Here is a 26035-nt window from a genome sequence, read left to right as displayed (position 1 = left end):
GGTTAGAGGCAAACCCATTCATCTGTCAACAGATGAGTGGATAAACAAAATGTGGTGTATACATACAAAGGAATCTTATTCAGCCTTAAAAAGGAAGGACCTTCTGACACAGGCTACAATATGGATGAACCTTGAAGACATCACATTAAGTGAAATAAGCCAGTCACAAAAGGACAAGAATTGTATGTTCTTTATATGAGATACCTACAATAGGCAAATTCATAGAGATCCAAAGTAGAATGATGGTTGCCAGGAGCTGGGTGGGGGTAGAGGACATGGGAAGTTATTGTTTAATGGGTATGGAATTTCTGTTTGGGTGGATGGAAACATTCTGGAAATAGGCAGTAGTGATGGTTGTGCAATATTTTGAATGTATTCAATGCCACTGAATTGTACACTTAAATGTGGTTAAAATAGTTACTGTTGTGGAACAGATATTTTACCTCAGTAATTTTTAAAAAGAAAGAAATAGCACCTGAATCCAACCAGGAGGAAATAATCAGACAAACCCAAATTGTGAGTCATTCCGGGGCTCCTTCTGGCTCAGTTGGTAAGGCATGCAGCTCCTGATCTTGGAGTTGTAAGTTCAAGTCCCACGTTTGGTGTAGAGATTACTTAAATATACTTAAAAAAAAAAATCTTTACACGTGAAAAGATGCTCAACATCACCCATTGTCAGAAAAATACAAATCAAGACCATGATGAGATACCATCTCACACCTGTCAGAATGGCTAAAATTAACACCACAAGAAACAACAGGTGTTGGCAAGAATGCAGAGAAAGGTGAACCCCCTCACATTGTTGGTGGGAATGCAAACTGAAGCAGTCACTCTGGAAAGCAGTATGGAGTTTCCTCAAAAAGTTAAAAATAGAGCTATCCTATGACCCAGTAATTGCACTACTAGGTATTTACTCAGAGATACAAAAATACAGACTCAAGGGGGTACGTACATCCTGATGTTTATAGCAACTTTATGAACAACAGCCAAATGACGGAAAGAGCCCAAATGTCCATCAACTGATGAATGGATAAAGAAGATGTGGTATATCTATACAATGGAATATTACTCTGCCATCAAAATGAATGATATCTTGCCATTTGCAATGTCTTGATGGAGCTAGAGGGTATTAGGCTAAGTGAAATAGGTCAGTCAGAGAAAGACAAATACCCAGGATTTCACTTATATGTGGAATTTAAGAAACAAAACAGATGAACATATGGGAAAGTGGGGGAAGAAAAAAGAGAGGGAAACAAAGCATTAAAGACTCCTAATGACAGAGAATAAACTGAGGGTTGATGGAGGGAGGTGGATGGGGGACAGGCTAGATGAGTGATGGGTGCTAAAGAGGGCATTTATCGTGAGGAGCACTGTATGTTATATGTAAGTGATGAATCACTGAATTCTGCTCCTGAAACCAATATTGCATGGCATGTTAACTAACGAGTTTAAATTAAAAATTTGAAAAGAAAAAAAAAAAGTAGGTCATTCTACAAAACGTCAAGATGAGAGGACACTCTTTAAAAATGTCAAGATGAGAGGACAAAAAAAGGGAGTAGGGTGCTGTTGCCAATTAAAGACGCCCAATGCAATGACTAATCCTTGATTGTATAAGAGCTCTAGAGGGCATTGTTGTGTGGCAATTGGGAAAAGTGAATATAAATGGTACACGAATGTGGAATTTCTCCTGAGTGATAATTACATTCTAATTACATTAGGTGGGAGAATACACTTCTTGGAAGATATATGCTGACGTCTTTAGGGATGATGTCTACAACTTCCTTTCTAGTGGAGAGGAGGGTGCCTCTGTAGAAAGAGATCAAGTAAATATATAGCAAAATTGATGAATGTAGAGGAAGAGTTTCCAAATATTCCTTGTTCTAGTTTTTCTACTTTTCTTTATTGGAAAATAAAATATTATATGAAAAACATAGTCTAGTCCTGTTGCTTCCAAAATGATCAGGGAAACACTGACTTTCTGTGAATCCATGAGCAAAATGTTGATCTGTTTCTCATCGGGTCATCCTGTATTACTGAACTGCCCCCCAGGGTTGCCAGAAGAAGCTGGCAGGAGTATTTGGGAGGTGAGACTAGATGCCCCTGACAACAGTGACTCTTTTTCTTTTCTTTTTTTTTTTAAGATTTTATTTATTTATTTGACAGAGAGAGAGCACAAGCAGGGGGAGTAGCAGGGAGAGGGAGAAGCAGACTCCTCACTGAGTGGGAGCCCATTGTGGGGCTCAATCTCAGGACCCTGAGATCATGACCTGAGCTGAAGGCAGACGCTTAACCAACTGAGCCACCCAGGTGCCCCAACAACAGTGATACTGGGCCCTCCGTTCACTTCCAGGGTTGCTTCTCTGCCCTCCCATAGCACATAACATCTGTGCTGTCGCCCTTCACTGTTTCAGAAGCTACTGTGTGGCATTCAGGGTTTTAAGCCCCCAAAGACCAGGCCATGCCTCACTTTTCTTTTCTTCTTTTTTTTTTTTCTAGTAGTTTCCACACCTGGTGTGGAAGTCAATGCACAACTTGAACTCATGACCCTGAGATCAAGACCTGAGCTGAGATCAAGAGATGGATCTTTTTTTTTTTTAAGATTTTATTTATTTATTTGACAGACAGAGATCACAAGTAGGCAGAGAGGCAGGCAAAGAGAGAGAAAGGAGGAAGCAGGCTCGCTGCTGAGCGGAGATCCCAATGTGGGGCTTGATCCCAGGATCCCAGGATCATGACCTGAGCTGAAGGCAGAGGCCCTAACCCACTGAGCCATCCAGGCACCCCGTCTCACTTTTCTTAGAACTCTCGCCCTGCCAGCATCCCTGATCCCATGCTTTGTCCAGAGCTAAAGACATAGTAAATGCCTGGTAAGCATTTTTCTATTAATTGACTATTGATTCTCCCATCAATATAGACAGAAAGGCAAGCATGGAAGTACAGGTTGTCAAGGATAGAGGGAAAAGGTTTATCCCAACCAAGGTTTTAGTATGATGTCGGCTAGGGCCTTGCAGAAAGAATATCAACTGTGGGCTTTGACACAATCTAATTCTCTGTGGCAACCAGGTGTTACTGGTTTAGGTAGTGATTAGTGCTTAGGGGTGGGGTAAAAGAAACACAGCCTTAGCTAAAGCTGATGAATACCTAAGTACAGAATGTCCCTAACTAGGTCGCATAGGGCAACTGCTCTCACAGCCCTGTGAATTCTTCCCAAGGAAGCAGAGCCAAACAAAAGGACGGAGGATCTCAAGAGAAGGAGTTCTTGGGGCACCTGCGTAGCTTAGTCGGTTAAGCGTCTGACTCCTCAGCTCAGCTCAGGTCTTGATCTCAGGGTCATGAGTTCAAGCTTCACACTGGGTTCCACACCAGGCATGGAGCCTACTTAAAAAAAAAAAAAAAAAAAAGTTCTCATTTGGGTTTCTTGAGCAGAGTCGCTGTGCCTTAAAGAGCTTATCTGCACCACTTGGGAATCAAGGAGAACAACGTGACCCTCTCTCTACCTGAGACTGGAAGTGAGAACAAACCTTTGCGCTGCCCACAGGCCCAAGGAGTTGCAAGAGAACGCGTAGGCCTGGCGCATTCCAGCTCCAGCTGAGAGACACCCGTGCGCTGCTGTGTTGCGGCTTGTTAAGGGAGTATAGACTTGTCTTTCTTGTCTTGAGTCATTTTTCAAGGAGGCTGGAAGAACTGAGAACTAATAGGTGAATTTCCTCTCTGTCCCAGCCAGAGCTGCCAGGAGGCAGGCTCTAGGCTCTGTTGTTATATACAGTGTATTGCTATTTCCTATTAAGTGGCAAGCACTGACACTTGGGTTTGAATTCCATTTAATATTTTATTACATACCCTCTTGTACTGGTCTGGGATTATTTCATCTAAGTTCCCAGTTTCCCCACCAGCTTCTTGGAGAAACTATGGTCTATGCTACTTTACCACCTGTGGTTCCTCCCACATCTTGTACCTTACACAGTAAACACGAGATACACAAGAAATATACAGGACTGTGTAAATAAACTATTCTATATCCATCCTGAGGCGGAGCTCCATATTCCGACATGGAGAGATTTCTAATTCATATGAATGTGTCAAAAAAAGAAGAAGCCGTTAGGTACAGTATGAAACCCTTTATGCAGAAGGGACTAGTAAAGAAACAAGGGTTTGGTCCACTTATCTGTTTATTTCCTTCCTCGTATATTCCCCTGGTCACAAACATTATTATAATTAGTGGAGCAGAATTCGGTAATCTCCTTTTCAAAAAGAACTCGTGTTAATGTTGAGTAATAAGGCAGTTAACATGGGACTGCGCGGGTGCCTGGGTGGCTCAGTTGGTTAAGCATCTGCCTTCAGTTCAGGTTCCATTCCAGAGTTCAATTCCAGAGTTCTATGATCAAGCCCCACATTGGGATCTCTGCTCAGCAGGGAGTCCACTTCTCCCTTTCCCTCTCCCTCTCTCTCAAATAAACAAATAAAGTCTTTAAAAAACCCAAACAAAACATGGGACTTGCTGCAATAATGTCACATTTATGTAGCATTGGCACGGAGCAGACAGACATTGTTCTTTGTATTCTATGTGAATTAATAGTCCTGTAAGAACCTGAGGGACAGAGAGGTTAAGGAATTTGCCTTAGGTTAGACAGCACCCCAAAGAAGTAGAGGATCCAAGATTCAAACCCAAGCAGTCCAGCTCCAGAGCCTGTATTCTTAACCCCTATGCTAAAGGTGTCCAGGTAATGGCGCCTTTCCCCACCCCTCTCCTACCTTCTCTGTGTTTCTACATCTTTGGTATGCTTCAACGATGACATGCAGATCACTGTGTGAGAATTAACTGGAAAGAAAAAAAATCCCGTTCCCCACCTTAACCTATGGCCTCATCTATGGATTTGAAATTTCAAGGTACCTATAAGGAGCTACTGATGCCTTCTAGAAACTATGTATGGGCTGTTACTGAGAGATCATGACCATTTGCCATGTCTGTATTTAGTCATGCGATATACATAGATTTCCTCGGCAAGTGCCTCCTAAGGACGGTGGTAGTCCAAACTGTGGAACACAACACGTGGGACCCCGGCCTCATAGGCAAGGCCGATGTCGGTCCAGGTGTAATGAATCTTACCTGATGGAAGGTGGGGCGTGGACCGGGTAACTTCTTTGAGGATCATGGGTAGGCATGTTTTACCTTCTCAAAGCCCTGAGGCATTCCGACGGATGTTACCTAAAAGCAAATTAGGAGGCTTTGCTCCAGGCCCAGGTCCCCAATTTTGTGTTGAAGCTTCGTGCCGTTTCAGATTAAATCAGCATGCTTCAAATTTGCCAGCTATTATCACAGCAATATGTATCCCCAGTTCACACATGGAATGTTTGCTCTCTGGCAGCCAAACGCGCTTGGAACTGGCAGTGATGATCTCATAGAGCCGGAAAGCTGAGCAGTTAGTCAGATGATTAACATGTTATTGAGATGGAGGAGTTGAGCATCATTTAATGAAAATATCTGGGTGTTGCAGAATCAGAAGTTTCCAAAGTTGGGGGCAGCTTAAGAACCCTCACAGCCAGAGTCCTTATTTTCCAAATGTGGAAACTGAAGCTTTATGAAAGGATAGATAGCAGGGCTTCTGGCCTGAGAAAAGTTAAAGTGGGTTTCTTCTAGTACAATACACCCTAGAGAAACAGCCCAGCTGGCTGCTCAGACTTCCCTTTTCATGGCTCCAGAACCTTCTGTGCTCAACTACAGTCAGTAACTCATCCTCCCTTTTTAATGGTATTCCTTATTTTTAAATGACCTGTTTGTATTGTGTTTATTCACATGTTAAAAAAAAAAAAAAATCATACCCCCGCCCCCCTTGGCTCCACTGCTACACATTCTTTCCGCTTTCAGTAGCAGAGGAATGGAGGGCTGTAGTTTGGAAATGGGGGTGAGAAGTGATCTTCATAAATTATTTGCATGTCCTGAGTCTAGGGATCTTCAGAGATAGGTCCTCCAGATGGGTTTCAGGCTTCTCTCTTAAGGATTTATGTTTACCAGGTGGAATTATTCGACAATTGGCTTGTACTATCTTAAAATACTAAACAACAGCCCTTGACTTATTGATGTCTCATCAAAACAAAAATCCTTGTCTTCCATGTATAAATGCTCTCTGGCTTTCAAAGCTGCTTCTCTAACAGTACTACCCTCTCTCTGAGAGGGAGTAGTTCTGAGGACATGAGATGGGTCTGCTCTGGGGGGGCACAAGAAGGATAGGACCTGGGAGATTGATGTCCTTCTCAAGCACTGTGAGCACCGAAGGTGATTGTACAGAGTTGCTCCTAGTGCCTCACTTTCCCCTTTCAAGACTGGTTCTGTTTATGCTGAGTTTACAGGTCAGTTCCAGTTGGAGATGCTTTGGACAAAAGCAATGGCTTGTTCTTTCTCCGCAGAATGAAGGGGAGAGGAAGAGGCATGTGCAAGGAAGGAGGAATGTGCCCTAAGCCAGGATGCCTCTCACGGAAGTCAGGAAAGAATTCCAGATCACTAGCTTTGATTAGATCTCTATGTTAAAGAAGTAGGCTCTTGGGGAATTTTTTCTAATATTGCCCCAGAGCTAGGTTATTTCCTAGTCTGGCCCCCAAAAGTGTTCTGGAAGACAATGTGGCCTTAGGGTAGAATCCAGCTGCCCACCATTAGTCTTTTCATGCTCCTGACAATGCCTCACCCGGGGAACATGACCGGGCGGGGGGCGGGGCGGTGACCAGCGATGGAGTTCCACAGCCTGGGAAGCTGATCCCCGCTGAACTACTTGCTAGCTGTGACATTCAGCAGATTAACTCATCTGAACTTAAGTTTTTTTTATCTGTAAATGGGGTTAATGATAACTACAAAGTTGCTCTGAAATATAAAAATGAATATGTAAAGTGCCTGCTCGATATAAAGTGCTCAGAAAATGGTAGCTATTATTATTAATAACATAAGGGAAGCCTAGGGGAAACTCAGCAGGAAACCGAGGACTCAAGGCGAAGAAGGAACCGAAATAGTCCAGACCCAGCTCCACCCACCGAGATCAGCAAGTGCCTCGGAGAGGGGGAGAAGCAGGAAGAGGGTCCTCGGCCTTCCCCGACCCGAAGCCGCCGGACTGTCAGGATCCGAGCCGGAGGCTGGGCCAGGCCGGGGTGGGCAAGGGGCTGTTTTGCTTCAGTAGAGGGTGAGGTCGGCCCTCGGCCTTCTGCGGGGGAAGGAAGAGGGACAGCCACGTAACAAAAGCTCAAGGCCAACCCCCACCCCAGCAGGCCCCGGGACCCGAGCTGGAAGCAAGCCTTTCGCCCGGCTTCCCCCTTCTCCGCCGGCGCTGTGAGAGTCAGCTGACCTGCGGTTGCGGTCGCGAGCCCGCCCCGCCCCTCGGCCCCTCGGCCCCGCCCTTTCGACCCTGCGGCCCCGCGAGCTGCACGCCCAGAGCTAGGGGTGTGAGGGGTCCGCGCGGCGCGAGCCTCCCCCGCAGCCAATCAGCGGACACCTGGCCGTGCGGCCTCTTCAGCTCTCTACCCCCCACACCCCGCCGCTGCCAGTCTGGGTTGGGGAACGGCGCTCTCCCGGGGTCCCTCCATGGACGCGGGTTTCCTTATGAAAGGAATAGTCACATTCCCTGGGCAGCCTCTGCCAGTGGGCGCACCTCTTAAGGGCAGGCCGGCTGCCCGAGGCTCGCGGTGACCACACTATGCCGGCTCTGTTCTGGAGCTTTCTGAGCTTCCACCGAGGGCTGCCCCCAAACACAGCGCCTTTTCTTCCCTCCCAAACCAGCCCACCTGCGACCCTAACTGACCCCGTCCCCTCCAGCTGCTGGGAGACTGAACGGAGACTGAACATGCCCGCCTGCAGCGGACCTCAGTCTCCGGCCCCGGCTGGAGGAGCGGAGGGAAGGGTGGTATTTGCAAGTACTCAGAGGTGTTTACGGTTTCAGAAGTTCGAGCCTGAGTAAATCTGCTGGGCCGCCACTCAGATCACCGAGAAGGGACACTTGATCCCGCCCCTACTGTGTGCCTGCAACTTGACTTTTGTTCTCTCTCCTAATCCTCACAATCTTCCCCAACCCTGTAGAGGGGGTACCATTATCCTAGTTCTGGAACGGGGAAAACCAAGTTTCTGAGAGAGAAAGAATTGTACAACTACTGAAGGTTAAGTTTGCAACTGGAAGCCATAGTTTTTTCTAAGTGACTGGGCTTCATACCAGGGCGCCAAGTAGTGTCTAGACTCAAACCCCCATGGGTTCCCTTGTTTGCTTGGGGGAGCAAACAGCAAGGGCTGTAGATATTCCCTCAAGTTATGGGCCTTTCCAGGCCCTTTTTACATTGTAGGAGCAGCCAGTCCACTGAAGAGACCACCAGCCAACTCCCCTTTCAGGTCTTAGAGTGGAGAGCACCTTCCTTGCTCCGCCCCCAACAAGCCTAGGTCAGCTGCTCCTGACAGCACCCCTCTATGCCTTTTTTGGTAGTCCTTATGACACAGCCTGTTGCAATTTCCTTAGCTTTCTCTCTCTGTAGATGGAGGGAAACCACCTGAGTGTAGGAAAGAGATCTTGACTAAAACCTCAGCATTTGGCTGAAATGCCAGGCATGGTGCAGCTCCCACCACACAAGGCTGGAGCGGGGGCTCCGCTTGAAGAGCACTGAACTAGAGTTTGGAGGTTAGAAGTAGGGTGGAAAGGGAAACTGGAGACAACTATAAAAAACTGACCTTTAAGAAGCTCAACAATAACAATAATAACAATGGCTAGCATGTATTGTTTATTACGAAGCTGGCATTGTTGTAGCTGGCATTGTTCTAAGTGCTGTAGTCCAGTGCTACCGAAACTTAAATATGCATTCCAGTTACCTGGGGATCTTGTTACCTGGAGGATTCTGATTAGTACATCGCGGTGGGCGGGGGGGAGGAGGGAAATGGTGCTGAGATTCTGTGCTTGGTAACCAGCTCCCCTGTGATTGCATGAATCATACTTTGTATAGCAAGGCTTTGTGTGTTAATTGATTTTATCCTCTTAAAGGCATTATGAAGTAGGTATCACTATTACTATTTTATACACAAGACAGCTGAGAGGTTAAACCCGTATGAACTAAGGTCAAATAAATAAACTGCAAGGCAATGAGGAAAGGGGGAATGGTATGAGCAGGTACAGTTGTGGAAGAAGAAAGACAATCCTAAGCCAAGGAAACAGTATTTACAGAAGCCTGGCATGCAGGGAAAGGGGCCAGGGGCTACAGCAAAGGACTGCTTCACCTATTAGGCACCATGTGTATAGTATTCATGAGCTTTCCAAACACCCCAAATATTTGAGCTCTGAAAAAAAATGTCTTGGCACCTGTACGCAAAAACTGAACATTTAAGTGAGTCATTTCAACATTCAAATCATTAAAAATCCTTTCAAAATCTTTATATTAAAGATTCATATTTAGTGAACAATAGGGGTATATTTTTAATACGTCTGATAAAAAATGGAGCAGGGCCTCCCAAGCCTAGGGCCTACTAAGGACAAGATGGGCCCCGGCCACACTGAGTTTGGATGTAATCCTGAGGGCAGCTGGGAACCACTGATAGAAGCAGGAAAATGTTCTCTGTGGCTATAGTGAAGAGAATGGATTGGAGGGAGGCCAGACTGGAGGGCCAGTGGCAGGAGACAGATAGGCGTTTATAGACTTTCAGACTGCAAGACAATCTCTCCTCAGTGCCAAGATTAGCGGAAAATGATAGCTTTATACAACCCAATTATTGTTTGATTCCTCCAGCCCCTATCTGACTCAGCATTCCAGATTTGCTTAAGATCTGGGGACAAGAGTTTTGCCAAATCCTTTCTCATTAAGGCTGGGCACTACAGTCTAGGGGAGGTGTGTTTAAGAGTCCACCCTTGAATCAGACAGCCACGAGTGTGAACTTCCGCTCTGCTCCTTGCTAGCTGTGTGATTTTGTATAAGTGATTTAACTTCTCTGAGCCTCAGACCCCTTATTGGGCATAATACATACCTCCTGGAATCCAAGCAGCTGTTACCACATACGTACCATTATTCTGAGACCTGGTTAAGTTTTCTTTAGGCGGGAACTGAGGCTGGGGTCACTAATTTCATCTTTTCATCCATTTTCTGCGGTAGAAATTATTATTCCCACTTTGCAGATAAGGAAACGGGCTCGGAGATTAGACAGCTCAATGAACTTGGGGCAGAAAGTTGGAGCTGGAATTTTATTTTTACTTCTGCATGTGTACTCTCTCCAGCCGTCAGCATCTGCTGTCTTATCCCAGTCTTTGACTGGTCCAGAACCTGTTTCCCTTAGTTACGGCACGAGTTCGTCATGATGGCCAACGCCACACCACTGCGTGCTCTCCTTGGTTCCACCATTGCCCTCCCTCCCCAACCTTCCCTAACCTCCCCACTACCTTGCCCCCGCCCCCGATTTTACAGCTTCTGGATTTCCCTTATTAAAGAGACAGCTTGTCTCTTTGAGAAGCAGACAGAACCGCCCTAGACTGGGATGCTTTCCAGAGTACCTCCCTTTAAAGGGAGTAGATAAGTAGGTCACATCAGGATGGTAAGGGAGGAGGCCGACTTCTAATGGGAAGGAGGAAAAGTACTGCACATCACGTGGAGAATGGAAAACAAAACAACAGGCCTCCTCTCTGTATCTCTGACTCTCTGCTTCTCTCTGTCTCTCCATCTCACAGTCTCAGTGGCAGTTCCCTGCTGGCCACTACTATGGGGACCCCACAGGGCATACTGAACTCTTGGGGTCCGGGATGCCACTGGAAACCGCAGTGAGCAGGAACTGGAAACTGCATCTCCTTGTTAGCTGTGTGACTTTGTATAAGTGATTGAACTTCTCTGAGCCTCAGACCCCTTATTGGGCATAATACATTCCTCCTGGAATCCAAGCAGCTGTTACCACATACGTGCCGTTATTCTGAGACCTGGTTGGGTTTTCTTTAGGCAGGAACCGAGGCTGGGGTCTTCTTTCGTTCCCTTCCGTCCCACCCTGCCTCCTCTTCAGGTCCTCCCACAACCACCAGTCTATGTTTTCCATTTATATGGAGAGGAGAGATCTCCGCTTGGACAGAGGATTTGGAGCTCCTGTCCAATTCCTGCTCCCTGAGGCTCTGAAAGCACGGAGACTTGCAGCTTGGAGGTTCCACGGGGCTGGGAGGGCACTGGCTTTGCAGCGATTGCTGGGAGCAGCCAGGGATCTGGTTCCCAGAGATTCTGCTGTGGCAACCAGAACAAGTCCCGGGCCTTGCAGGAGAACAGCTTCCCCACTCCCAACCCAAACCCCATCGAAGGCAGCTCGCCACAAGGCACGCGATGAGTGCTAAATGACAGAGACGGCGGCGGTGAAAACCGGGAGACAGAGACAGGGCAGGGCGATGCACTAAAGGTCCCACACTGCCAGCCCCGCCCTGCCCTGCTCTCCCTCGGGAAGAGCCCTGTTTGAATCCTAACGCCTGGCGGTCACTTTCTAGGGGTGGTCACATTTCTAGGAAACTGCCTCCGAAGTGCGGTGGGAGAGGAGGTCGTGGTCGCGCCAGTGACACCAGCCCAGCTGTCTACAGATGAGTGCTGAAAATGGGTATCCAGGCAGAAGAGTCCCTAGCCTCGGTGCCTGGGAGACCGGGTTGGCTCACACATGCAAAGACCAAGGTCAGATTCTTGCACCTGGGGCTAAACAGTCCCAGTTCCCTGAATGGGGCTTTGGAAACAGAGTTCACCTCTGCAGAGGCCCAGGGTTTTCCGATCCCTCGGCTCAGAGCCTGGTGGACTGCCAACTCTGAGGCTCACCGCTTTAGGAATCGGATGAGCCTTTGTGCCCAGACGCTCGGGATTGCAGGATGCAACTTGCTCCCACCTGGCCGCTGCCCCCTGCCCTGCTTCCTCCCATCCTCAAGGACCTGTATTCCAGAGCTCTCTCTGTTCCACCCCTGCAGGAAGGGAGTACTTCCCCACCTCCACCCCAGGTGTCTGTGCCTTGGGGGAAAGTTCCATCCTTGCCCACAGCTGCTCTTCTCCCTCCATGTGAGGCAGGGCCAGGTGAGGACATCATCTTCACCTGGGCCCTTCCTTATGCTTCCTCTCCGGAGGCTGGTCTACACACTCTTCCCCAGGCTGGAGCCAGCCTACACCACCTCTCATCAGAGTGGGTAGAAATCCCCACAGGTATGTGGCAGGCAAGTCATAGCCATGACAGGGTGGCAGTGCCCCCATATTACAACAAGAGACTTAGATCCTTTGTGCTCTCAGATAGTGACAGGTAGCTCCTCTCGCCTGGCATCCCATCCAGCCTGAGCCTCTTGCTTTGCCAGCAACCCTGCCTGATCCCGGTCCCTGCCTTGCTGTAGGCTCTGCGCATGCGCAAGCACTACTCCCTGGCTTATCTACGATTGCCTGGGAGGAAGGGGCCCTGGCTTGGAGCCTCCATCGCAGCCCCCCACAGCAATCAGCAATGTATCTGGGCAGCGGTTCTGAAACTTCGGAGGGCATCAGAATTACCAAGAGACTGGTTAAAATACAGATTGCTGCGCCCCCGTCCCCAGGGTTTCTGATCTAGTAGGTCTGGAGGAGGAACTGAGAATTTGCATTTCTAACCAGTTCCCAAGTGATGATATACTGCTGCTCCAGCGACATTTGAAAACCAGAGAGGGTGATGGGTGTTAAGGATGGCATGGGATGAGCACTGGGCATTTTACGTAACTTACGAATTACTGAACACTACATCTGAAACTAATGATATACTATCTGTCGTCTAATTGAATTTAAAAAAAAATATTCAAAAATTAAAAAAAAAAAAGAAAAGAAAACCACTGAGCTAGAGTATAGCAAATGGAAAAACCAGGTTTGATCTCTTGCCCTGCCACTTTCTTGCTCTGAGATCTTGTACTTGACCTTTCTGAGCTTCATTTCCTCTTCCAGTAAAGGTGGAGTAAAGACCACTGGATGGTTAGGAGGATTAGATTTCATCATGTATTTAGTAGAGCCTCTCATTGTGCATGGCAAATTGAATTATGAATTAGTCAACAAATATAATATATATTGAGCATTTTGTTGTCCATTGGATACTCTTCCCAGTGTCATGGCTGACTTTGGGCAGATCATATGTGAGGATTCTAAGACCTAGTTAAACATCACAACTCTGGACTGTTTTCTCTCCAATAAAATAAGACTTTTGGTCTACCAGACTAATGGCCATTCTGAGTCCCATATAGGAAGAAGCTCAATTCTGGGAGGGACCTTAGGTCTTGGGAGGCATAGCCTCATTCCTTTTCCTTGCCCACCCCTTTCTAGGACCTCCACCTTCGAGCTCGAGCGCTTCTGCAGAGCAAAGAACATCAGTCACTGGTCAGCTCATCCTTGAGGAGAGTAACGTGGCCTTCACTGTCCATCATGATCTGGTTCCAACCTACCTTTATAATAATAATTCCACTGTTTTTCCTCCATCTACCTTAGAGCCTAGACAAATGGGACTACTCATCCTTCCCCCAATACACCCTGTGATGCTCTGCTTCCAGGCTTTGTTGTCACTGTTCTCACCACTGGAATATCTTCTACTGGTCAAAGTCCTACTCATCCTTCCAAGTCTAAGCAATGACTGCCTCTTCCAAGAAGTCATCCCAAATCCTTCTGTCATCTGTCTAGCTAGTTGGCTATCATCTTTGTATCTGTCTCTCTACTTAAGACAAATGATTTTGTATTTTTCTTTAAATGATCGAAGGACAAGTTACTGCAGTTGTTAGGTATAAGATCTAATTAAATCAAGATACAACCACTTCACCCCCTCCTCTTTGTGTCCCTCTGAAGGGACTATGTAGAAACTCAGTGGTCTGCAGGTTTGTCCTGGGATTTCAGATTCCTAAAGTCTGTTCTTGAAGCATACTGAGACATAAAACACAAGAGTGGAGATACTATATAAAACTTTTAAAATGAGGGATGGCCACTTACATACAAGGAGATGCCTACTTACATAGAAGACTAGTCAGCTGTTTATTTTCTATGGTAATCAGAGTCTGGAATAAATATATATGTGTGTATATATCTGCTCATATTCACGGGTTTACTCATTTGCATATAGGCACATCTGCTTCTCTAATTTTCTTTTTTAAACTACAGGGTTCTTTTCCTATTCTAAATATATGCATTAGTGAAAATGTGCAAAGGAAATAAAAAGTAAAAATAAAAGTAAAGTTAAAGTAGAAAGTAAGTCATTCATAACCCCAAAATAACCAGTATTAACATTTTGTTGTATTTCTTGTGAATAGTTTTCCTGCACATATTTACTCTATATGATTTTTAAAGGAATTGGGATAAAATGTTTATATACTTCTGTAACCTACTTTTTTGATTTACATATGATTAGCATTTTGGTACTCTTTTAAATATAATTCCCAAACACTGGAAAAAATTGTTTTATGATATCAACTTACAGATGTACCAAAATGTATTTAATCATCCCCTCATTGTTGGATACTCCTTTTTATTATAAACAATATTTCAGTGAACATCCTTACATATCTGAACACATGTCTGACTATTAGGCCCATTCTAGAAGTGGAATTACTGGGTCATTTTTCTTTTTTAAAGATTTCATTTTTTAAAGTAATCTCTACACCCGACTCGGGGCTCGAACTCATAATCCCAAGATCAAGAGTCACATGCTCTACCGACTGAGCCAGCCAGGCACCCCATTCTGGGTCATCTTTAAGTGTCTTGATATACACCATCAAACTGTTTTCTAGAATTTCCATTTGGAAACATCTCCTCCAAAATACTTTAGCTTCATCTTAGCAATAAAAATTTTGAAATCGTAAGTTTGATGGATCCGTTCCCTTTTTTGTAACACCCACTATAACTATAAAGATGGCCATTCCAATAAAAAATGATCAGCCAGTGGTAGTCCCTTTACTACCCATTGGTGGTATTATACCCCATTTTTGGGAAATACTGTTTTATTTGAACAGTTTCTCTATATTATAGTTGTGTATATTTCTTCCACTTAATTATAAGCTTTCTAAGGTTAGGCACCATGGTTTATTTGGTGCTTCTTACAGTGCTGAAGCTCAATAAATATTTGTTCTCCCTTTGGTTTGGTTTGGTTTGGTAATGAGATTGTGAGGAATAGGAATCAATCTATATACTTAATATAAATGATGTCTTCAAGATCAGGATTATAAGGGATATTTATATGGTAAAGAGAGTTGCTCCAATTTAAATACTCTGCCATCATTATTTGAACTTGAGTTTTGAGGTGTTTAGAGTGGAAAACAGTAAATCATTCACATACTTTCTAGCTGTCTTTCTTGGGGTAAATAATACATTTGCAAGTTTAAGAATTAGTCTTGGGGCTTTAAGCCAGAGTAATACTATTTAGCTCACGTAGAATTCATCCCACCGTAATGACCTCATAAAATAAGAACACTTTTCCAGACCTAGCAAGCACAGAGGGAAATAGAGGGTCATTGATTAGTAAGTATCGGTTAGTAGATGAAATGGCTTAGCTACAGTCCATGTATCTTTACCATCCCTGGAAAACCTCAGAAACAGAGGAACTAATATTTACTATGTATATAATATTCTAGGGACTTTATATATGTCTTTTCTCTGGATTTCCTATGTAGCTGCCACGTGAGGAGAGGGTAAAATCATACTACTAGGGAACAGGTGTTTCTGCCTCTCCTTAATCCAAACCTGCCTTCTTCCCAGAACCGCAATGACTGTTCCTGAGAAGGGTCCAAGACCTAATCAGATCCAGAGAGCTGGACAGGAAGATGCAGAAATTCATGGATGATCTTCTGGCCAACCAAAAAACTAAATGACCAAAGGCAGGTGTGAACAAGATACCAGAATAAAAGAGTATAATTGGAGAAGAGAGAATAACTCTAATAAAGAAGAGAAGGGCACCCTAACACTTTAGTTACCTGATAGAAATGAAGACATTTATCAAGGCCTGGCCAGTAATGTTCTCCTCCTTAGTTCCACCTACCTCCTTCTTTCTGAACCATTCTTTTAAATGTAGAGTCCTTAGCCCATAACTCGGGATTGTTTAATTCATCAGTGCATAAAAAAACTTGTTCTTCAGAGACTGAAAATGAACAATACCGCTTCTTTAGCTACTAAGGATCCAACGGAGACAAGAACTAGAGGAAGTAAAAAGAAAATACATCGAGGGGGGCGCCTGGGTGGTTCAGTGTCTGACTTTGGCTCAGGTCATGATCTTGGGATTGTAAAGTGAGCCTAGCATCAGTCTCCCCGCTCAGTGGGGAGTCTGCTTCTCCCTCTCCCTCAACCCCTCACGCTGCTTTCTCTTTTGGTCTCAAATAAATAAATAAATAAAATCTTAAAAACAAAATACACCCTAGCATCAGAAGACCTGGGTTGAGGCCTGACTCTCTCAGGGTCTGAGTCACCTTCGGCCTCTTATTCAACCCCTCTAACTCATGGTTTCCTTAAGTCAACCACATACACGTATTTTCTGAGCAACTACTGTGTACCAGGCATCGCCCTGGGCACTAGGGCTACAGCAATGGAAAAAAACCAGAGGAGATCCTCTTTTAATGGCATTTCTGTTCTGAGATTGCTTAGATTGGATAAGTAATCAAACACTGTAACTTCAAATAGTGAGCAGTGCTATGGAAGAAATGGAACAAATGATAAAGACAAATTGGAAAGAGGGTTCCTCTGCAGAGAGTGAAGGGAAGGTCTCCCTGAGGCAGAAACATCTGAGCTGAGATCTGAATGTACTAGAAGGAGAAAGACAGAAGGGCCAGCAAACCCTGAGTCGGGACCACATTTGGGGCTGTGTGACCATCAAGGAAAATGACCCTGTGTTGTGGTTGTACTGGACCAATAGCTTTGACACAGGACTTCTGGTGATCCTAGGATTTCCCTGGCCATGTATCAGGGGTGAGGGGGCCGGGGGTGGAGGTTCGACTAATGCCAGGCCCACAACACCCTGCCCAACACACACTCCTTTTCTATTTTCTTTCTTTTCATTTCTTCTTTTCTTTTTTTTTTTCCAATATTTTGTTTATTTATTTGACACAGAGAGAGAGAGAGGGAACACAAGCAGGGAAAGTGGGAGAGGGAGAAGCAGGCTTCCCACTGAGGCCAGATGTGGGGCTCAATCCCAGGACCCTGAAATCATGACCCAAGCCGAAGGCAGACACCTAACCGACTGAGCCACCCAGACGACCCACGCACTCCTTTTTCATCTGAAACACACACCAGGGTGTTGTTGAAGCTTTTGCCTGAAGGACAGATGCCATGATCAAAAATCCTTGGTCTCAGAAGTCCTTCTTCACTCTGTAACCGTCCAACTCTATGAAACTTTGCCATACAACCTCTGTGATCCCTACAGAAGGGTTGACTTCATCCACTAGACAGACAGGGAATGCTGGTTCCAGGGACCTGGCTCTCCTCTCACCAGAACAACCCAACACTTTTCCCTACAATGATAGATTGTAACCTCGGATGCCCTCCAAGCCTGTCCCAGGTAGCCAAGGACATACATCTCTTCCTCCTCCTAACACATTACACTGACTTCCTCTTTTCCCCCCACCCCCGGCCAAATGAGACACTCTGCCCTACACAGGAGAGCTTTGTGGAGAGAGCTGAGGAGTGGTTCTAGCTTTTTCCAACCTGTAAAATGCAAAGTTGGCCAGCTGCCTCTCTTCTTAACTCTGAAACTCCTATCTCTCCTTGTCTCTAGAGAACCACCCGGCAGCTCTCAAATAAGTCTCTACTGTCCTGGGGTTTGGAGGAAAGAGCTATGCCGAACTTGAAATCATCTTCTGGTAACATGCATCTAATTAGCTCTTTGACTGACAAGAGGAAGCAGAGGCCAAGAGGGATTTAAACAATCCCTTTCTCGCGTATTTCAAAACAAGCAAAGAACCAGACAGGGAAATGGAAAGAGAGTAAAGAGACAAAGCTTAGGGGACATTTGAAGAAGGGGGTGAGTAAGAAAGAGAGGGGGAGGTGAGGGAGAGAATATAAAATGACCAAGATATCAATCCTTCCTTCCCTCGATGTTCCCTCTGCTCCCCATCTCCACCCTCTCATGCTCTCTCCCAGAGAGAACTTACTTGGAGGTCGATGATTTCTCTTTCTGATTCCATCTTGCTGCCCTCAAGCGCCCGCCTTCACACGCACTGCTGCTGCTAACTGACTGCGTGGGCTACTCCAAGCTCTGCTGTCTGAGTCTCTCCTGCTTTTTGGGTGGGAGAGAGCACACAGCTGGCAAGACAGACCTGCTATTCATCCATGTGCTGTGGGCTGCCTGTCCTGACCTCAGCCCCTGCAGGAAGTGTACACATGCATATCCTTGGCGTGTGTGTGTGCGCGCACATGCGTGTGCACTCCAGGGGCTGGTGGGGGCACACTGATAGGCAGCCTTTTGAGTTGGTAGTGACAGCATCATTTTCTTGAGTGGCGCCAATGCCCCTCCAGCCCCAGAGGGGCTGACGGAGCTCACTCAGCCTGCTTTGAGTTAGTAGCTGTACTTACTGGCATAGAAACCCTGTGGATTTATCAAGGAAATTGAAAAACAGCCTGAGGACGCGGTCTGACTTCGCATTGGTGGAACTGAGTAAGGTCCCCAGTCCACAGGGTTGGGTGGACTCCAGCATATTCTCAAGATTGAGGCTTAGTGACCTCTTCCTCTTGGTCCCCTTGTCCCTAGAAGTTAAAAAGAAAAGATTGTAGTTTACTTATTAGGCTCCAAAACATAAGCCTTTTGCTACAAAGTGAGTAAGCAATGAACTTTTATTGACAGGTTATTTGACGTCCTCATTTTCTCCCTTCATCGGGCAGGAAGAGAGCAGGAAAAAGTTATACCTTCAAATTCTGTTTAGGCAAGTGGTTGCATTTTTCTCTACTTTTTAAAATAAAGCTACCGGGAGTGAGTCTTTTTTTGGGAAAGCTTTTCTTTCTCTTGTTTACCTTAGAGCCTAAAACTCTTCTGGCTGGTCCCTGAACCTAGTTTTAGACACTAGCTTGTGGACGTGTGGGAGTGGGTATGTCTGCGAGCACACAGGACGGGGACAGTGTTAAATGGGAATTATCCAATTCAGAGTTTAAGGAAACGAGGAGAGTAACAGTCACAAATTTACTCTCACCACACTTAAATGTGCTGCCCAGGGTGTGTGTGTGGGTGTGGGGCGGGCATTTGTTTGTTTCTATTAAATGATGTAATGTCCCCACCACGCTAGACATGTGGTGAGTGGGAGGGTCGGTCAACGGGATGAGGATCACATTTCAGTCTAGTCTAATAAACGCAGTTGGATTTAATTTAAACAGTAAACAGTCCAGTTTAAAAAGAATGCGTCACCTTTCCAATTTCCAATCCTCTCCCCCAAAGATGGCATCTAGGGTGCACAGGGGAAAGGTTATGATTTATATATACTTGGAGGTGGAGGGGTGATGGCTCTTCGAGGTACCTTGGAGCCTCTGCTAATTTCTGCTCTGGAGCTGCTGGGTGGGCTCTGGGCTGCCCCCTGAGTTGGGGACTGCTGGGGAGAGACGGAGCCTGGTCCTGGGTCTGTTCCTGGGCCTCCTGCTGCTGTCTGTGGTCCGATAACTCATGGTCCATTCTCTCTCTGCTCTTCCAGACCCCGTGGGCTCCCTTGTTGACTTTGCCCTGTCTCAGCTCTCGTGGTGATGTGGTCATCCGGAGACCTACTATGGCTCACATGTGCTCCTGTCCCAGCGGTACCAGCTCAGTGGCCCGCCCCCTCTAAGATGATCCCTTCTAAACTCTCCCACCAGACGCTTGGCTACATGGGAACTGAGAGATACGGACAGACACTGGGGAGAGGCAAGCTCAGCCCCATTTCTGGTAGAGAATTTGTTTTGATGTGGCGGCTCCAGCTAGTGCAAGGGCAGCCTTTAAGGTGATCTCCTTCTGGACTCCAAAGCAGGAGTGACAGATGGAGCCAACTCTCTTCTCAGCATTCCTCCAAAGGTCTATAGGTAATAAGCATCTCTCCCATCCCCCAAAACTACACCAGGGGATAAGTGCTATTCTAAGCGCTTTAACACACTTAGTTAACTAACTTACTTAGTTCCCATAACAATTCTGCAAGGTAGCTAATATTACTACACTTGTTTTACAGATGCGGAAACAGAAGCATGAAGAGGTGAAGTTGCCTGAGGTTGAACCGAGATTTGAACCCAGGCAATTAGGATTCAGAGACTATGCTCTTATCCATGATTTTGGCTCAGAGCAGAGAGATGGAGACACATGTCTGAATACCTGCTTTCTCTTTCTCTACTTTAGTTCTTCCCATGATTCCCATAATCTAGAATCAGAAAAGGCGGATTTTGTCTTCTTTCTCTTCCTGTTTGGTTGGGACATGCTTTATATGGAGCTCTATTAAAATAATTCTAAGAGTAAATAAAGAAATTTAGAAAATCCCCATTCTCAGCAAAACCTGACAAAATTCTCATTCTTGACAAAACACAACCAAAATATCATCTTGCTGGAAAAATCTCATTTTGGGTGTCAGACGCAAAATATCAACATTCCCGTTGTGACGATCCCAATCATTCTTTAGATAATATGGGTGCATCTGGCTAAATAGAGAGGAAATCAGAACAAGAAAATGCCAAACAGAAAAGCATCTGAACATATTCCTTTCCCACCCCCCAACTTCTATTGATTTCAAAAGGAAATAGCTTGATTTTGGTTTGGTGATACCTTTCCAGATTTGTACCTTTCCTAGCCTCATAAGCATCATTTGGAAGGAAATTTGGATTTGGAAAGTGGTTTATCTACTGTGACTCTGGACCAGGGGTCAGCAAACTTTTTCTGTATAAGAGCCAGAGAGCAAATATTTTTTAGCCTTGGAGTCCAAATGGTTTCTGTTGCAACTACTCAGCTCTGCTATTGTAGCATGAAAGCAGCCATAGACAGTATATAAACAAATGAGTATGGCTGTGTTCCAATAAAACTTTATCTACAAAAACAGATAGTGGGCCAGATTTGGCCCTACAGGTCATAGTCTGCTGACTTCTGTTCTAGAATATAAATGGAAAGAAAATCTGGAGGTCTAATTATCACAGCCATGTCCAGTCTTCCAGACCGTGTCTTTTAAACCTGATTCCCACTTGAGAGGTCACAGCTGAGCCACTACTGTGAGGGTAATATGTTAAAGACTAACCATGGGGATATAAAATGACAAAATACATGTCCTTGTGAGACGCAGGCGTGGAAAGTTAACCTTTGTGAAGTGTGCTCTGACATTTGGCTGTGATATGGGAACTCTCCCTACCTGTAGGTCATCCAATCTAGATAGGAAAGGTTTTTGTTTTTCTTCACTGGGAGGGTGGTTTTTTCAGTGTGAAGCCCAGGGGGCATTTTTAGGGAAACTGCCTCAGAATATCCTTAAATTGATAGAGGTATAAACACTCACAGCAACTCAGAAAGTGGTCATGGAATTCACGGCCTACGATGGGACCCTAGTGGTGTCTTTCTAGGTAGGAGGAACAAAGAGTGGCTGTGTACGGAAGATACTGGCAAGAAGAAGATCCCTCAATGGTAAATAATGAGGAAAACCCCAGGGTGAAAACCAGGTGATGTAGGTTCCTCTCTGCGTGCTGAGCTACTGTGTGTTCTTAGGCAAGTCACCTGACTTCTCTGGGTCCTATTTATATTCTCCTTTGTGAAAAGTGAAGCTGTCAAAAAAGATGAGTCCTAAGATGCCTTCAGCTCTTAAAAGTCTGTTTCTAATGTGTGTCTCTATTAACACTATCAGTCACTTCCTGCCTGACAGTAGAACATCCCAGATCCAGTTCTGAATTTTGATATGTAAAAGTTAAGAATCACTAATGGAATATCTATGTAGTGAGAAAAATTTTAGGAAAAATGATCTCTATCTGTTACCTCTGCTAGTGAGAGCAGGCAGAGCAGACCTAGAACAAACAAGATATAGAAGTGAGAGTAAAGGCACACTTCACACACAAATTCCTTTATGCTCATTTATACATTAATTCACCCGCTTCCAGACTCACTGCTCCAGGAACCCTAGGGCCAGGATGGATGGAAAGAGAAACTTTTGGGGCACCTTGGAGGGAGCTACCCATTCAGGGATTGATGACGGGCCCAGGTTGGCCAAATGGTAATTGAGAATTAGATTGGGTGACATTAGCCCTGTCTACTGGAACTTTCTGCAGTGACTGAAGTGTTAAGGAACATTTGCATCTTCTCTGTTCAGCCAAGTAGCCGTCAACCATATGTAGGCAGGGAGCACATGAAATGTGGTAGTGTGGCTGAAGATCTGAATTTTAACTTCCATTTCATTTTAATGGATTTACATGTAAATAGCTAACAGCTACCATATTGGACAATGGAGCTCTAGGCCAAAATTCAGTACATTTAAAACACTGCTTTGTTCTGGCCATCACGTATTTAACAATGCCATTCTGGCCACTCATCTCTTAAGAGAGGTTCATCAAGCAAAAGCCTGATTTGACATAAATAGGAACCCAGGGCACACAGCTCTCATGGGAATGCCCCCACAAGCCCCGGGGATGCTCTTGGTTGTGGTGAGTAAAATTTCCCTTCGTGCTTTTGCATTCAGGGTAGGGGGATTTTAACTGTGACTCACTCTTTGTTGAATGATTAAGAACGGAGCCTCTTCAACACTTGCCACCTCTCACCTCTGTGATGAAGTTGAAAGGTGCCTGGCACTCTCTTGGTGGCGTAAGGGAGGCTGCTGGCTGATCTCAGTAACAGGAGAGAGACGCCCCTGGTCTTCAATATTTTAAAGCAAGGGAACCCTTTTCTCATTTTTAAAAATGAAATCTTATGCAGAAGGTAATATAAAGCGGGTGAGGGGCTCCTGGGTGGCTCAGTCGGTTAAGCATCCAGCTCTTGATTTCGGCTCAGGTCATGATCTCAGGGTTGTGTGATCAAGCATGGAGTCTGCCTAAGATTCTCTCTCCCCATCCCCCTCTGCCCCTTTCCCCCCCTACCAAAAAAAAAAAAAAAAAAGAAAAGAAAAAAACAGGTTAAAGTGTAGCTGCTCAAATCCTGAAGTCATATTCACTTTTGTCCCGCCCACTGTTTTTCAAGTTATCCCTTAAGGGACCTCTGGGGCACCACTGGTATTCTTGGGCAGGTGGCATAGTTTCTAAGCCTCTCAAGGCCTTTGGGTCTGTTAGGGCTAAGCAATCATAAGTCACATGATATGCCATATTAAAAAAATAAAAGGAAAGGAAGATTTAAAAAGCACAGCCCAAATTATGGCCACTTACCCAGCAGCAGATGGGATGCTTCCCACACAGTCTTTTCAGCAGACAGCCGTGTTCTGCAGTGAGATCTGAGAGTCACTGTTATGCCATTTCCCAAAGAGAACAAAGGCTTTTGGCTTAGGGGCATGGGGAGGATGAAGGCTGGAAGGTGCTATGGGGGATGGGCCCCCGGGACAGCATACACACCGCTTTGAAGACTGGGGGAAGGGGCGGGGGCGGGAGGCTTGGAGCCACAACAGTGGGATTCTGAGTGGTGTGAAAATCAGAGCTCTGAGACGGAAACAGCCCTCCAAGATGGAGGTCTCAGGCCCAGCACTTCCTCTCACCGATGACAGAGGCAGCTTGGTGGTGAAGATAAAATGAGAGAAATAGAAACTGAATTTCCTGGCTACCCTTTGAATCACAAGGGTGTGTACAAGGGTGAGTGTGTGAGCGTAAGTATGAGTGTATTTGAGTGTGTGTATGACAATCATGGGAGTGGTGGTTTAGGACTTCAAGGAACTCTGTACATATATAATTTTATTTAACCCTCCCAATGACCCGGTTGCAATTTATAGTTGAGGACCCTAAAATCAAAGGACTTGCCCAAGATCATTCAGCTACCACGTGATGGAGTGAAGACTCAATTCAAGATTTCTTCTTTCTTTTTTCTCCACGTGGTACCACTTAACACACCGCTTCCAACCCCTGCCCCACACACAGATACACCAGTGTGATGTGCAATAGCTGTCACACACACACACACACACACACACACACGCACACACTATTGTTATTGTTGCCCTTGCTGTGGGGCTGAATAGGTTGTAGATGACAGAAACGTATCATCAACGCAAGGGGACAGACCTAGTTTTTACCCTCAGCCTTGCTATTTACTAGCTGGGTGTGTTTTAAAATATAGAACCCATTTTATAGAAGGGTTTCAGGTTCACAGCAAAATCGAGGAGACAATACAGAGAGTTCCCAAATATCCTGCACCCTTACACATGCAATTTCCCCCACTATCAACATGGGGGCCCAGAATGGTACATTTGTTATAATTCAGGAACCTAAAATTCATGATTCTCCAAGTCCAGAGTGTACACTAAGATTTGTCCTGTGGCTTTTGACAAGCTGTGCTTTTGAGCAAGTCACTTGGCCTCCCTTCCCCCGGTAAAAATGGGGACCTTAGAATCTATTTTATAAAGATCATTGTGAGGATTAAAATAAATCAGAACACAGATGTAAAGCAGATTTCCTTTCTGGCACAGAGTAAGAAGCACTCATTAAATGGAGCTAATATTGGGGCACCTGGCTGGCTCGGTTGGTACAGCATGCGACTCATGATCTTGGAATTGTGAGTTTGAGTCCCACGTTGGGTGGAGAGATTACTTAAAAATAAAAATCTTTTAAAAAATGGAGCTAATATTAAATTTCATATGAATATCATCCTTATAAGCCTGGCTGGATGGCCCTTCTGAGTCTTTCTCTTGAAGTCCTTTATTTCAGCCCAGAACCTCTAGTCTGGGCCTACGTAATTCTGCCAGAGGTGAGTTCTAGAGGTCGGTAAAAGGCATTCAGCTATGCAGATTTTCTGTGCTGCTAAAAGGAACTTAAATATGAACTTTGGTTCTTGGAGGAGGAAGGGTTAGACAAAGTAGGGATAAAATGCATGGATGTTCACAGAAGCCTCAAGGTGGGCCACAGAACAAAAAAGCTCTGATTGGGAGACACAGAAGGGGAAGAGAAAGTGCAGAAGGGAAAAATCAACTCAACGGGGCATCGGGCAACTGCCCGTGAGCTGTCGCTTGAGCTAATGTGAATGGGATATGAGGAGACCTTTTCAGTGGGAGTCTGTCAAAGAGATCTTTAATCCTGTGAACTTTGAAATGCACCAACTGAATTATCCTGTACATTTAGATCCTCTATTCCTCACACTGTTCACCTTTGGAAACCCCTACAGAGAGTAGCTAGGGGAAATCAAAAGGAGCAAAACTCCAGCACACCTCAGGTTTGCTTTGTGAGCAAATAGCCCTACTGAAAAAAGGTTTTGTGCTAAATGCTCTCTGTTGCTCCGCTGAGACCAGTTCCTGCCCCTTCCCCTACCCCCAACGCCTCTTACATTTAGAATCTGCACAACAGTATCGATACCGCTATTTCCTATATAGCTAGTCTGTAAGCCCTTCCAGAACAGGGCTGGGGGCTTGTCCTTGTGAACCTCCATGGCAGTCAGCCCACGCCCATGAGCACAGAGAGGGTGACCCCAGGCTTCAGAGGGGGCCCTCTCTGCAGAGTGTGCTTGCTTCTGGGTTCCCCAAACCCAGTCAGATGCCCAAAGAGATTCTTGTTAGAGAAACATTGGGTAACTCAGACCCATGTCAGTGGGGCTCAGAACTGGAAGTGCAGTTTCCTGAGCCCTTGTCATAACGTGACATCGACCGCTCTGTGATCTTCGGTGACTCACTTCCTACCTGTTACCTCGGTTTCACTCATCTGCAAAATGGGGAGAACAGTTTTCTAAAGGAACATGTATTTGCTTTTTTTTTTATTAAAGTAGTATGCATTCATTATGAAAAATGTCGAGAGTACAGAAGAATCAAGGAAGACATAAAAAGAACCTGTAAGACCCCCACAGGTTAATGCTCTTAACATTTTGCTTTATTGCTTTTCAATCTCTCCTGTGTGTGTGTGTGTGTGTGTGTGTGTGTGTGTGTGCACGCACATGCCTGTGCATGTGCATGTGTGTGTGTGTGTTTTCCCCGAACCAGCCTCATAATTTGCAGGACCCACTGTAAAATGAAAATGTCGCTCCCCTTGTTCAAAA

At 45.4% G+C, this 26035-nt stretch overlaps 1 protein-coding gene across 1 annotated transcript in view; it reads right to left on the bottom strand.

Annotated features, from left to right (window-relative positions):
- The window catches only part of LOC111159697 (ninjurin 2), a 77784-nt gene extending 59228 nt beyond the window's left edge, over positions 1 to 18556 (bottom strand). The window contains 3 exon segments of the mRNA XM_022522260.1: positions 18066 to 18195; positions 18197 to 18233; positions 18550 to 18556. Of these exon segments, the coding sequence (XP_022377968.1) occupies positions 18066 to 18195; positions 18197 to 18233; positions 18550 to 18556 (174 nt within the window).
- Between the last annotated feature and the right edge of the window lie 7479 nt (positions 18557 to 26035).

Source organism: Enhydra lutris, unplaced genomic scaffold (genome assembly GCF_002288905.1).
Source record: "Enhydra lutris kenyoni isolate GAN:26980312 unplaced genomic scaffold, ASM228890v2 scaffoldscaffold69, whole genome shotgun sequence".
In the NCBI taxonomy this organism is placed as follows: domain Eukaryota; kingdom Metazoa; phylum Chordata; class Mammalia; order Carnivora; family Mustelidae; genus Enhydra; species Enhydra lutris.
Note: the sequence above shows the minus strand (reverse complement) of the source record. Positions and strands in the feature narration are given on the sequence as shown.